The sequence below is a fragment of the Diadema setosum genome, chromosome 11, assembly GCF_964275005.1.
Source record: "Diadema setosum chromosome 11, eeDiaSeto1, whole genome shotgun sequence".
NCBI lineage: Eukaryota > Metazoa > Echinodermata > Echinoidea > Diadematoida > Diadematidae > Diadema > Diadema setosum.
The window spans coordinates 3,933,264-3,948,779 of record NC_092695.1 but is presented as its reverse complement, the minus strand read 5'-3'; the positions used below and the strand labels follow the sequence as shown (position 1 = coordinate 3,948,779).

The 15,516-nt window shown below is 37.2% G+C and overlaps 1 protein-coding gene across 1 annotated transcript in view; it reads right to left on the bottom strand.

Annotated features, from left to right (window-relative positions):
- Positions 1-363: 363 nt before the first annotated feature.
- LOC140235494 (DNA repair protein RAD50-like) overlaps positions 364-15,516 on the bottom strand; it is a 74,234-nt gene continuing 59,081 nt past the window's right edge. The window contains exons 34-42 of the mRNA XM_072315520.1: positions 14,099-14,272; positions 12,778-12,903; positions 12,327-12,379; positions 11,701-11,786; positions 10,270-10,346; positions 9,340-9,402; positions 8,149-8,282; positions 4,255-4,383; positions 364-3,248 (exon numbers count right to left, since the gene is read on the bottom strand). Of these exons, the coding sequence (XP_072171621.1) occupies positions 3,191-3,248; positions 4,255-4,383; positions 8,149-8,282; positions 9,340-9,402; positions 10,270-10,346; positions 11,701-11,786; positions 12,327-12,379; positions 12,778-12,903; positions 14,099-14,272 (900 nt within the window). The 3' untranslated portion in view covers positions 364-3,190. The remainder of the gene's footprint in view (positions 3,249-4,254; positions 4,384-8,148; positions 8,283-9,339; positions 9,403-10,269; positions 10,347-11,700; positions 11,787-12,326; positions 12,380-12,777; positions 12,904-14,098; positions 14,273-15,516) is intronic.

The following is a 15,516-nucleotide window of genomic DNA, read 5'->3' as shown; positions in this document are numbered from 1 at the left end:
TTTCAGAAAGCAGGGGAAATAAGTGCTACCCCTAACATATGTCAGTATCAAGTTGATGGAATATGTAATTTTCATGAAAAATGAATTTTCATTGAATTCCCTTTTTATTTTCTTTATATTGTAGTCCACTCATACGTCATAACCTCTAGTAGTCTCCTTACCCAGCAGTTGCAACACCAAAACTTTAAAAATTCATAACTTTTGCATCGATTGCCCGATTTTCCTCAAATTTTCACCGATGTGCTCTATTAATATTACTGCTTTCACTCAATCCACATTGCTCTTTGGGTTTACTTTCCCTTTAAGATTCAGGAATGTACAATTAATCACTCAGTAAACAAGACAAACCATTCAGACACCCACTTCTGGTTTCGATGCACATTTTTATTTAACAAGCAGCAAAGTTCCACACACTGATTGAGCAAAGTCAACAACATGTAGCATGAATACTCAGCAAATATTTATATTGAATTAAATGTTTACGTGTTTAATCAGTGCTCAGTATTCTTTGAGTGTAACTGGAAGACATTACACGTATCTGTTGTCCTTGCAGGTAAAACTAATATGACGTTGACTCTACACTTGAGCAGCAGTTGTTTTTCATTCATACATTATTTTGAAAGTTATGTACAGTGGACTCCCGTTATAACGAAGTTCTCGGGACTGGCAGTTTTCTTTCGTTATATCGAAATTTCGTTATAACGAACAAACAAACAGTAAAAATACATAGAGTAGATAATGTTGCGACCTGAATTTTTACTTCGTTGTAACCGGAATTTCGTTATAACTGTGTTTGTTATAACAGGAGTGCACTGTATAGGCGTTTCTATGAAATATAGAAAGAAAAATGTATTCAAGTAAAAATTCATGTCCCAAAGTTATCATTGTCTTTTAATATGTCCTTTACTGTTCAGCTACAACGGATTTTGTTATAACAAACTTAATGAAAACTGCCAGTCCCAAGAACTTTTTTTATACTGCAAGTCACTTGTGTGAATAATACAATCTTTAAGAAATGATAGGCATTATTGTTAAGAAATGTTTACATTTACTTTCTTTTGCAATCTTGACCAATTATAAAACCGATTTAAGATCAGCGTAACATTATGGCTGCATGAACATCTGGATATGTCATATGAGGGTAAATAGGTCATTAATACCTTGCATGTGTACAGCTTCATCATCATGGTTTATAATATTACAGTATTTTGTTTACAGGGAAGGGAAAAACTGGTGCAAGGGAAAAACTTATAATTTTGCAACACAGAGAATGTCTTTTCCAAGCAAAACTTTGCAGAACAGTCGACTCTCAGCATGAAAGAACTGTGATGTTACAAACACCTTGTCATAATTATACCTCCCAAAGTTTGAATTTAACAGAAATCTTACTGTGTTCCAAACCCCGATTTAAAAACAATCGAGTCTTACAAGGTGCTATCAATAGTTTCATGGACTTCTTTGATAAAACTAGACATTATTTGCAATTACAAACCCAGTATTCTTTAGAATTGCTCATTTAATAATCAAGTCAATTATACGGCACAAGGCGGCAAATGTTTTTCCTGCTACTTTGTACAGCTTTGAGTCATAAAGTCTTATCACCAAGACCTGTGAATGTACGGTATCATCATGTTTATTGCATCATAACTGTAACTATATTGAGATGTCAAATAAAGTCTTACTCTATTTTGGTATGATAAAAATGAGCACCTTGATACGTTGTCTTTTTTGGCTTGATGAATGAAAGCAATGCAGAGCCCATGCATTAGCCTGCTAAAGCAATAAGAGAAGAAAAGAGTACGGACTGAAGTAGAAACAACAAACATAGTGGACATCTATGCAAAAATTGACCATGGTAAGCATTTATGACTTGCATGTCACTTAATTGTAACATGTTTCATGCAGCCTTATCAAGAGTTCTTGCTAAGCACTTGTCACGGTGTCAACTTTACATTACCTCTGTATGTAAAAAAAATGACCAGAAATAAGATTTTATTTCAACAAAACAGACAGACATCCTATCTCAGAGATATGGAAGAAGACATTGGTTTTGAAGTAGTATTATACCATTCATTACCAAATAATGACATTCTCTCTTTATCAACTTGAGAAATATCAAATCTTATACAGTCAACCTGGCTTAAGTCGACCTCACATAGTCGAATAATCGCCTAAGTCGAAGGTCTTTCCATTCCAAGTCCTCTTCTCTTTATATTCTATTGATTTTAATCCCTCATAAGTCAAATTTTCTCGAAGTCAAAGCTATTTCTTCAGTTCAAATAGATTCAACTTTTATATAGCAAGGTTGACTGTATTAAGTACGGAAGACTTTATGTATGACTTCATAAGTATGGAACACTACTGCGCAATACATCTACAAGTAGACCATTTTGAAAATTGTATTCTTTTTAAGCTACATTGTATACAAGCATTACACACTTGTATTATGGACCAGACTTGCAGCCTGACAACATATAATTATGCATCTTTGGATTTACATGTCCACATTAATCTCATCTGAAATGAAATGCAATTCACCAAAAGCAGCTCTACATCATTCACCTGATTAGAGCTCCTTGCCTGCCTACTCTGACAAGTATCCTATACTTCTTTCTGCTCTTACAAATACATGTGTATATTAAAAGAAACCTCAAGTGGTAACAATGAAGGCAACCAGGGTACTGTGACAGTGCACAGACTGGAATAACAGTATCAACCAGAATTAGGAAATCCACTTTGCCACATATCGGAGAAGACTGCAGTGAATGGTCTTCAACATTAACAAATATTTGAAACAAGTGAGTCTTATAAAAAACGGTTTCACTCTTTTCGTCACACTATTAACCTCAAATGTAATGATTACAACTAACTGTAGGGTTCTGATACATGTCATGTTAGGAGCTGACCAGTTTTTTCTTTCCCTCTGAAGGCCTTCAGCTCCTCCCAAGTTATGTCCAATGTGTAAATGATATAAAGTTGGATAAGATTTCTAGATATGTTATAGTAACCCCAATGAACTATGCATGGGAAATATGTCAGGGTAGCAGCTTGCTATATGCAGTATCTTTCACCAGCTCATGATGTGATTCTTAACTTCTTCTTCTGAAATTTCTTGATACACAATTAGTGTACAATGTACATTTATGGCACCACTGAACTTCACTGGAATGAGAGCTGATATGACGTCGGATCACTGCTGGGTGGCCTGAAGTGTTGCTATGTCATACTTGGTCACTCTTGATTTGTACCTATGAAGACAGAGGGAGAGATAGAAAAAAAAAATAATGCACATAACAGATTGAAAGAGGAAAACAAAAACACAGAGATTGCAGATAAAGCAGAACATGAGTTGCCATTCTGGTAAAATCACTTGCACAAAACATGGTACAAAGAGCCTACATACACAGAATTGATGTTATTATTATTATTATTATTATTTATTCGGCATTTGCAAAACAGTACAAGTGATAACAGAGAAACAAATAAGACAAGTAAAACACAAGAAAACAAAGTGTCAGGCTTTCCCTGTTGAGCTTCCCTAAGGAGCCGGGTTGGAAAAAAGCAATCAAAATCACTATGACCCTTGTTCAGCTCTCTGGCGATTTTCAAGTTTCATCTTTGTGCTTCTAACATGAAGCAGAAGTGAAAACAGAATGAGGGACAAATTTGCATGACTGGGATAACCTCAAAATGGCTGCACTACCTCAAAGAAACTTGGCCAATGACAGATACAATTGTACATGGTAGCCAAATGTACACATGTATTATTGTTCTAACTGTTGCAAACAATGTGGCTTTCAAAACTGTAAAATGGCAGGTGATATACAATGTAACATTGTTTTATGATTCCCACCATACATTTGTTTTGCTGGCTATGCCTATCACGTAATGTTCAACTTCTACATTGTAATTTGTCAAGTTAAGATACAAAGCTGTACTGCCATAATATACAGGCTCATACCTACCAACATTTCAAGATGAAATATCTTACTCGTGGATTGCAAAAATCTTATTTTATATGCAAACTGAAGTTAAAAATCTTACTTTTGGTCAAATCTTCAGAAAATACACATGAAAGGTATATCTAAATATTTTTTAAAAAATCTGATTTCTCTGACAGAAAATCTGATTTTGCTATTTTTAACGTAAAAAATCTTACTGAATCTGATAAAATCTTACTAGTTGGCAAGTATGCAGGCTGTTTGAGATAACACCACACCCAGTCATGAAATTTTACATATTATTAGTACTCACTCATCGCTCTTCGTCACTCGGTAGAAGTGATCAGTGTAGTCTGAATGTCCAAGCATCTCAACAAAGTCCTCGTCATGGGTAATGATAAGCAGCTGGAAGTGTCGCTGTGACTCTCGACTCTTCAGGATCCTTGGGGAGGTAAATTGGACACCTTTGCATTGAACAGCTTTACATTTCTTACGTGAGCTACTACACAACCAGTAACTGTGGAATACGTACATGTTTTGTTTTAACATTGATTTCCAACTCCTAGTATTTTTTGAATGAGTATCCCTCATATCTAAACCTGCATTTTGGGCACATGAAATTGAGTGCAAGTATTTTTTTTTTCAGTCTGCAGTTTGATGGTTTAATCTCCATTATGGATGTTGACTCCACTATTTTCATCTACTAGGGAACATAAAACTTTATGGGGTTGTACATCATGTTAAAACCAAGCAACTCTTCTTTCAGAATCTCACCTATACTTAAATACATGTAGATATCAAAGCTGTGGATTTTGTAATACAGTGCACTCCTGCTATGACGAACGCAGTTATAAAAAAAATTCTCATTACAACGAAGTGAAAATTCAGGTTCCAAAAATATCTTCATATCTTTCTATACTTTACTGTTTGGTTATAACAAAATTTTGATGGTCATGACAACTTTGTTACATTGAGAGTGCATTATACATGTACAACTCAAGGTAACAATGATTAATGTCCTTACGTTGTTGTTGTACCTCTTTTATTTATTCATCAATTTCTGTGGCTATCTATCTATATGTAGTCATTCAATTTTTTTATCTTTGTACTAATTGATATAATCAGAAAATGAAAACAATATCTATATTGCAACTGATTGACAAATTGCCCTACATCGACGTAAATAAGCACTGAATTGATCAGTGTTTTAGTAGTAGCCATGATAAAAAAATCATGGGCGTACATACTCGAGCAGGATTCGAACCCACGACCTCCTGATCACCGGACAGGCGTCATCTCCACTAGACCACCGAGCTTTCGCCCGACAGCAAGTGTTGGTTCTAATCCTTATATCATGCAGCGGGTACTGCTTTGTTATTCAAATTTATGAAGTTCTTCCGTCGAGATGTTTACATTGCAACTGATTGACAAATTGCCCTACATCGACGTAAATAAGCACTGAATTGATCAGTGTTTTAGTAGTAGCCATGATAAAAAAATCATGGGCGTACATACTCGAGCAGGATTCGAACCCACGACCTCCTGATCACCGGACAGGCGTCATCTCCACTAGACCACCGAGCTTTCGCCCGACAGCAAGTGTTGGTTCTAATCCTTATATCATGCAGCGGGTACTGCTTTGTTATTCAAATTTATGAAGTTCTTCCGTCGAGATGTTTACATTGCAACTGATTGACAAATTGCCCTACATCGACGTAAATAAGCACTGAATTGATCAGTGTTTTAGTAGTAGCCATGATAAAAAAATCATGGGCGTACATACTCGAGCAGGATTCGAACCCACGACCTCCTGATCACCGGACAGGCGTCATCTCCACTAGACCACCGAGCTTTCGCCCGACAGCAAGTGTTGGTTCTAATCCTTATATCATGCAGCGGGTACTGCTTTGTTATTCAAATTTATGAAGTTCTTCCGTCGAGATGTTTACATTGCAACTGATTGACAAATTGCCCTACATCGACGTAAATAAGCACTGAATTGATCAGTGTTTTAGTAGTAGCCATGATAAAAAAATCATGGGCGTACATACTCGAGCAGGATTCGAACCCACGACCTCCTGATCACCGGACAGGCGTCATCTCCACTAGACCACCGAGCTTTCGCCCGACAGCAAGTGTTGGTTCTAATCCTTATATCATGCAGCGGGTACTGCTTTGTTATTCAAATTTATGAAGTTCTTCCGTCGAGATGTTTACATTGCAACTGATTGACAAATTGCCCTACATCGACGTAAATAAGCACTGAATTGATCAGTGTTTTAGTAGTAGCCATGATAAAAAAAATCATGGGCGTACATACTCGAGCAGGATTCGAACCCACGACCTCCTGATCACCGGACAGGCGTCATCTCCACTAGACCACCGAGCTTTCGCCCGACAGCAAGTGTTGGTTCTAATCCTTATATCATGCAGCGGGTACTGCTTTGTTATTCAAATTTATGAAGTTCTTCCGTCGAGATGTTTACATTGCAAGATGATTACATTACATTTGAATAACAAAGCAGTACCCGCTGCATGATATAAGGATTAGAACCAACACTTGCTGTCGGGCGAAAGCTCGGTGGTCTAGTGGAGATGACGCCTGTCCGGTGATCAGGAGGTCGTGGGTTCGAATCCTGCTCGAGTATGTACGCCCATGATTTTTTTATCATGGCTACTACTAAAACACTGATCAATTCAGTGCTTATTTACGTCGATGTAGGGCAATTTGTCAATCAGTTGCAATGTAAACATCTCGACGGAAGAACTTCATAAATTTGAATAACAAAGCAGTACCCGCTGCATGATATAAGGATTAGAACCAACACTTGCTGTCGGGCGAAAGCTCGGTGGTCTAGTGGAGATGACGCCTGTCCGGTGATCAGGAGGTCGTGGGTTCGAATCCTGCTCGAGTATGTACGCCCATGATTTTTTTATCATGGCTACTACTAAAACACTGATCAATTCAGTGCTTATTTACGTCGATGTAGGGCAATTTGTCAATCAGTTGCAATGTAAACATCTCGACGGAAGAACTTCATAAATTTGAATAACAAAGCAGTACCCGCTGCATGATATAAGGATTAGAACCAACACTTGCTGTCGGGCGAAAGCTCGGTGGTCTAGTGGAGATGACGCCTGTCCGGTGATCAGGAGGTCGTGGGTTCGAATCCTGCTCGAGTATGTACGCCCATGATTTTTTTTATCATGGCTACTACTAAAACACTGATCAATTCAGTGCTTATTTACGTCGATGTAGGGCAATTTGTCAATCAGTTGCAATGTAAACATCTCGACGGAAGAACTTCATAAATTTGAATAACAAAGCAGTACCCGCTGCATGATATAAGGATTAGAACCAACACTTGCTGTCGGGCGAAAGCTCGGTGGTCTAGTGGAGATGACGCCTGTCCGGTGATCAGGAGGTCGTGGGTTCGAATCCTGCTCGAGTATGTACGCCCATGATTTTTTTATCATGGCTACTACTAAAACACTGATCAATTCAGTGCTTATTTACGTCGATGTAGGGCAATTTGTCAATCAGTTGCAATGTAAACATCTCGACGGAAGAACTTCATAAATTTGAATAACAAAGCAGTACCCGCTGCATGATATAAGGATTAGAACCAACACTTGCTGTCGGGCGAAAGCTCGGTGGTCTAGTGGAGATGACGCCTGTCCGGTGATCAGGAGGTCGTGGGTTCGAATCCTGCTCGAGTATGTACGCCCATGATTTTTTTATCATGGCTACTACTAAAACACTGATCAATTCAGTGCTTATTTACGTCGATGTAGGGCAATTTGTCAATCAGTTGCAATGTAAACATCTCGACGGAAGAACTTCATAAATTTGAATAACAAAGCAGTACCCGCTGCATGATATAAGGATTAGAACCAACACTTGCTGTCGGGCGAAAGCTCGGTGGTCTAGTGGAGATGACGCCTGTCCGGTGATCAGGAGGTCGTGGGTTCGAATCCTGCTCGAGTATGTACGCCCATGATTTTTTATCATGGCTACTACTAAAACACTGATCAATTCAGTGCTTATTTACGTCGATGTAGGGCAATTTGTCAATCAGTTGCAATGTAAACATCTCGACGGAAGAACTTCATAAATTTGAATAATATCTATATTCCGTACAATGGCAAGCATGTTGGTACATTAATGAGTGAAGGCTAGCAAGGAAACAAGAGAAGTGTCACATACTCAACAAGGGCATGGGCAAGGCTCTCAATGTTGTCCCTATCAAGGTTTGTGGTGGGTTCATCCAGCGCCAAGACCCCACAGCTCAGACAGAAGGTCTCTGCCAAGGCTAGACGGATCAGGAGCGAGGCCAGGACCTGGAACCAATAAAATAGTGGGTTGGTATAGACAAACAGGTCCAGGGATGGTGAATGCATGAGAAAGGATAATAGAATTATGGAGACATATAAAGATACAGAGAGATAAGAAGATGGATACATAGATAATAAAAGGCCAGTAGATATATTAGACAGATACAAGTAGCTGAATGAATATGCTTGAGTATGAACATATGGAGACAGAGAGACAAATATCAAGAGAGAAGACAGATAGAGGAAGAGAGATAGAGACAGGTGCTCATCGCATATCACTACAATACAAATATATATTGTACCAGGGTTCATACTCTCTCTCATGAATTGAATTCCATGACTTTCCATGACCTTTTTAGACAGAATTCCATAACCTTTTTAGACAAAATTCCATGACCTTTCCATGACTTTTATACATTTTTTTTTTTTTTTTTTACATATTAGACTGAAAATTTGATCTCAAATCAAAGCAAGCAAAGGGGGTACCTACACATCTCACACAAACAACAGACAAACTTAAACTTTTATAATTTTTGCAATTCCATGACTTCCATGACCTTTTGATGAAAATATCAGTTTTTCATGACTTTCAAGGCCTGGAAAAAGACTTAGCCAAATTCCATGACTTTCCAGGTTTTCCATGACCCGTATGAACCCTGTGTACAGATGAAACACAAATCAGGAAAGGGAATATGTAATACTGACACTGTTTTCTTAACAGTCATTTCCTTGTATTTCTGTTCCGTGGACATCTTAGGGAACATGTTGCACATGAAACCTTATTTTTCACTTTTTGCCTTCTCCCCATTTGCTTCTATGCTATTGCATGGATTATTAATCATTGCTCATACCATTATGCATGGCATCCGCATATTTAGTGTCAATTTTGGGGAATGCAATCATTCATTCAGTTCATCAAAAGTTTTGTTTGTGATACAAAATAGTAAATCAACTTGAATAGTTCCTTACATTATAAAGTGCAGACGTCAATTGACATACTTTTTACATGCATCAACTACAATGTAATTACAACAAATGGAAAACTTTCGCAGTGACCTCTCACCTTTTGACCTGCACTGCACCTCCCCCTCATGTCAAGGGCTGTATTACCCTTCACCATTACAACCTGCAGAGAAGTGATAAGAAAGTCAACTTTTGTTATAAACAGCAACATTTGAATTCGTGCAGCATTGATCGCCACATGGGGTAGGTCCCATTTTCAAACATCTTAAAATAAGTCCATAACCAGACAGAGCAAAATCAATCCTTTCCAATGATAGCCTACCTCCCTTGTTGTATAACAAGGATTATTCTGGAAGTTATGATTAAAAACGTCACATATTTTCTTATTATCTACTTTGTTATTTAACAGGTTTGATTGCAAATATCTCAAATTGAAAGGAAAGGAGTTAATTCGTTTTGCGATCAAACTCTTCATATGTTACTTTACGTATTGAAGATGAATGTGGATTAATTATGAATGCAATAAAGAAGTAACACTGGATCATTTCTGAAACAATTCTATCAATGTGAACAGTTTGGGCTGAAGATTGTTCCAGAGTCTACGAGTATGAGAGGAGACTGCATTGAGTGCATTAAAACTGGTGCAAATTGGGGACATGGTGAATGAACATTGACCACATCATGACGGAAAATTTGGTCTGTGTTCACTGAGGAGATCTGACACACAGGAACGCATTCACAAAGGTGGTTTAAACTTAAGCCATGGTACAAACTAATAGACCATGGTCTGAAATAAGCATGAAATAGGCGTAACTTTGACATGCGTGTATCAACGCGTGATTGTTACTGGACGTCTGTTGGCGCACGCAATCTGTCAACCATATTCTGCAGTAGACATTTGCATAGACCATGATTTAAGCAATGGTTTCAATAGTACCACCTTCGTGAATGTGGGCCATAGATTCACAGTAAAGTATACACTGCCAACAAAATGATGGACAGAAAAAAGGAAGACAAAATGCTTGCTCACTCTGTAGTTGTAAGTCCTTCTGGTAGTGGAGGCTGCACCAGTCTCATCATCAGCACAGATCTCAATGTAGTCAATGTCTGTGAGAAATTGGGATACAGAAACATAACTAGAAAAGCACTTGGAGAACACAGACCTCCGTTAAGCCAGCATTCATTTCCCAAAATAGAAGCCTTTTGTTTACATCATCGCACGGCGCCTTGCCCGAGCAGAGCACAAGCTTTAGTGCGTATATGTAAACCTCCAGTATGTGCAATTTGAACCCTAAATTCCTTGACCTTACATGCCAAAAGATGAAAAATCCTTCAAAAACTCATAAAAATCCCCGGATCACTACCAAAATTGAATGAGGTGTTCCTTGTGTCAATATCGACTTTTTATACAAGTTTTATTTCAATCTGTACTCAACTTTTTGAGTTATTTGCAAACAGACAAACCAACGCCGATGATCACTTAACCTCCTCCTTCCTTGGCGGAGGTACCTGGATGTAATAATAGCTCTATGACTTTAAATTGAAAATTCTCTTGCATGGTATACTAAAGTCAGTGTAATCACATATTAGAGATATATACACTGTATTTTTTTTTTCAATTCATCAGTGCTTATTTTTTTCATATATAACCAACATGCAATCTGCTTTGAGGGCTAATACTAACTTTGAGGGTTTGAATGATAGACAACAATCATACACTCAATATGTATGTTGTCTGCAACAAGCCAAAATGACTACAGAATAATGCAGTGCATTTCAAGAAGAACGATCCAGGGTAGATATTCTACCTTTCTCTTGTACGAATACATTGGAAATTGATGGCCAGAATGTGCATACATACATGTCACCAAATTAGCCAAATTATAAATTAGCAAACACAAGAACCACGAAAGCTGCAAATGAGGTGTTTTTGACAAAACGGAACAAAAATAAATTCAGGCAATACCCATAGTTACAGATACAGTAATACATGTGTGGACAACTCAGAATTTGAAAAAATAAATAAATAAAAGACTAACCCCATGTAAGTTGGGAATACATTTCCCTTTTGTACCGAGAATAACGATGATTTTTTTTTGATGTCTGAATAAATTAACTGGAAATTTGTAGCATTGTGTCCCCCTCCATCATGAAGAAGTTTCCAATTTTATTATTCTGCGAAAAGGTCTGAGTGACCTACCTCCACAATATTTGTACCAGCTTACAAAAGGAATATGATTTTCAGGGTTGCGAATATGACATACAGACTCTATTAGACCTACCTTGCCACACAACACACCACCTACACACAAAAGGAAAATTAGTATCAATATCTTTGAAATGAAGCACAACATACAGGTACTCTTCACAAAACGCATCTTCATACCAAGTATCAGGCTGTAGAAACGGTACGGAGAGAAGAAATACATTGCATACGTAGCTGCCAAACATCCCTACTTACCACTGCCCTTGTACGTCACACGCCAATAATCTCGGATAATCTTGTTGATCTCTGCCATCTTCTGGCTGTGATAAGTGTTGATGGCACTGTGAGACAAACAAAGAAATATTTTGACTTTGATTCTGAAGTTGTGTGTTTAATGCGACTGCTGTAAAACCAGAAATTTTCACATGCATAAGGCTTTGTCTGTTTGCGATATTTTTGCGTGTTGTTAAATTCCTGGTATATCAATGATTTGTGAAATTCACAAAAAATAAACTCTAGCAAAAATAACAGCTTTTACAGTAAGAAAAAGGAGCTAAAATTCTGGATTTCTCTGTCCTTATAAAATGAAGTGGGAAACTTGATTCAAAACAACAAAATTCATCAGGAAACATGAAGCAAATATAATAATTTGGATATGTGCGAACAATTTGGAGAGAAAATTATTTTGATGTTTGACAAGTTTTTGTAAACAACTGCATGTGCACATGGTCTGCAGTATATTCCCTTTCTCCCATTCTTTCATCATTATAGCAGGTGCCCACATGCCCATGAATGGGATAAATGGGATATTACTTGAATCATGGCTCCTCTGCTGTACAGACAGATTTGATATTTTTTTCCATTACTTAAAACAATCTTACCTGTTCATAGCATTGTAGTATTTCTCCAAGTCTTTGTTTGCAATCTCTGTAGTCTGCATTGTGGGAAAAAAAAAAGCACAACATAAGACTCCATATAAAACATCATCAAGACAATGTATTCACACATTCTCTCAGAATATTCACTTTATAGAGAGAGAGAACACATTTATCATACAAAAACAGAAGAATACGAGAGAAATTTTAGAGAGCAAGACAAAAAGTAAAACCAGCCTATGTTTTGGTCAGAGTGTGAAGATCATTGAAACAAAACATTTTCTGGTGGTCTACCATGCGTATGCTGTCATTCTGAAAGTAACATCAAAAGATCGCATAACAATGATAGGGATTGCACCATCTTGCCATGCAAAACACCTACTAACACAAAGACATAAAATTACAAATTCTGCTCCTGTACTGCTGTTTTCTCTACCAAAAGATGAGCCCCACTCACCCGACACTTGATCATCATGTTGTTGTAGTTGGTCTCAGCATTGCGGTAGATATCCTGCTGTAGCTCCCTATCTTGTTTCTGAACCTCCTTCTTCAGCTCAGCGCAGCGCCCATGCAGCAGATTCTTCTGCAATGGCAATATGGATGTTCACCAGCACACACATAATGTAAGGACAAGATTTACTAACTGTGTCTGAAACCAGATAAAAAAGATTATAGCCCTTGTCAGGAAGAAACTGGTCAAAATGTGCTAGAATCTATCTATATTACAATTCAAAAAGACACACACACAACGCAGTATTTACTGTTGAGCAGCTATAAAAATGCTACTAGTATAACATTATCTCCTTTTGAATCACTTAGTGCCTATGTGTACAAAACTGATCTACATGGATTCTTTTTTTTTTTTCATAATCTCTTTCAAAAACTGGCCCTATCAAAGTGATAAACAAAGCCCAAAGCAAAATTTGTCATGAAAACGTGCATGAAAGAATAATGCTTCTCACTCTTGTGGTAGGAGAAATTATAATCTCGCTCACAATTTTTGCTAGCATTTTTGTCATTTGAAATGAAGTTCATCAAAGGAGAGCAGTAGGGGTAGGATAAGGAAGAATGGGATGATACATTGATCAGAATATACACTGTACATTGTATCCTTTACTTTTAGAGTATTGTTTACCACTGGGGTGATACATTGATCAGAATATACATTGTATCCTTTACTTTTAGAGTATTGTTTACCACTGGGGTGATACATTGATCAGAATATACATTGTATCCTTTACTTTTAGAGTATTGTTTACCACTGGGGTGATACATTGATCAGAATATACATTGTATCCTTTACTTTTAGAGTATTGTTTACCACTGGGGTGATACATTGATCAGAATATACATTGTATCCTTTACTTTTAGAGTATTGTTTACCACTGGGAACAGTGATAGAAAAAAATGTTTAAGTTATCACATCTCAGTGATTGAAAAAAAAATGTTTAAGTTATCACATCTAACGCATAGGTCAGTTGTATCACAAAATATCCTAACATACAAAAATTTTGCAATAAACCCTAAAATATTGGGAAATACCACAATTTTCTCAATAAACCATAGATTGTAGATGGTTTCTTCTAGAAATAATTTCATTATTACCATTGTTCACATTTTGAATATACAATAATACTTAACATTGATTACAATGATTAACATTTTTACATTGGTTGTTTCTATCCCTAATAAATGCACATTTTAGAACTATTTTGATGCACTGAAGCTGGGTTTTTGTTTCATCTGCAAATGGTAAATAATGCTTTTAAGATTCGTACCTCTCTGTTTAACTGTGTCTTTTTATCCTCCACATCTGCCTTCTCCCTCTCAATAGTGACCTGGTTGTATCCACCCAGCCTCTCCTCGAATTGTCTCATCTCTGTAGCCTTCTTCTCGACATCCTGACGATACACAAAGAGCTGCATGTTGTCCTCCAGCTCAATCTCCTTCACCTGAGGGAGAGGTGGAAATCTTAACTCTTTATGTGCCATGTTCGCACGTCCCGCTCAGTCGACGGTGTGCCAACTTCGCATATTCTGCTCAAACGCACAAACCCGCCCAAACTGATCGATAAATTGCAAAATGCCACAGTACAATGAAAGTGTTTCCCCGCGATTCCGTTCCTCTCTCATATAGCTTGCATTTTACGTGGTAATTGACTATCAAGCAGTATTCTGTACTAGATTTACGTGTAAATTGTAAGTTTTTGTTACTGTTTTGTGTGCAAAAGTCATGCTTTTAACAGTAATGTAGCTACTGCTAAAGTGTAAGAAAAACAGTCATAGATTTGTAATAAAATAATACATCAAGCCAAAGCTTGGTATTTTCTCCACAACTTTTACTCACTATTTGTCTAGCTCAACAGAAATCTATAAAAGTTACACAGACTTGAAAAAGAGAACGTTATCTCAAAGCATGACTATAGCGTCTCAGAATAATGCGGCACACAGGGGGTTTACACCATGGCACATCAGGAGTTAACCAATCAGTCCAAAAAAACCCTTCTGTAGTTTGCTGTGGGACTACATACATTGTATATCGAGCAAGTTTATCTTTATTCATTTATTTATTCCTTTTTTTTTGTGGTAAAATTTGCAATCATGGAGTACAGCAAAACATGATCCGGAAATGCATCCATTCCAAAATATACAGCAATTCTACATCATTTTCAAGTGAATCATTTTCAAGTTGGCGAAAAGGAAAAAGAGAGAGAAACCAAAACACAGTGTAGCAGGTTTTATTACGATTTGACCTAAAACAAGCAAATCATGAAATTTTAAAGTTTCAAATGTATTAGAGAAACACAAATATTATATTAGTCACAAGCAAATATGCAAATTCATGGAGGTCATAATGCAATCACCTCACAAATCTTCTGTAGTCCTGTACATACACTAATCCTGTAGTAAATTTCCCTCTTTCTGCATGAAAGTAAAATCAAGTAAGTTTCATCTTTCACACAAAAGGGTTATAGTCTCGTACTCACATAAAAATGTTGTAATGATGGCTTCTGTAGGGGGTGGCCTGCAGTTACCATATCATCTGTTACAGACCTGATTTAAATATTTTTGTGTGCACCTCTGATTTCTACAGCTTTTTGTTCTAATACTTAACCTCTTCAAATCATAATTGTGTAATACCATGAAGAACATAATGTACACTGCACTATAAAAATGGGCAGATCTGAATGATTGCA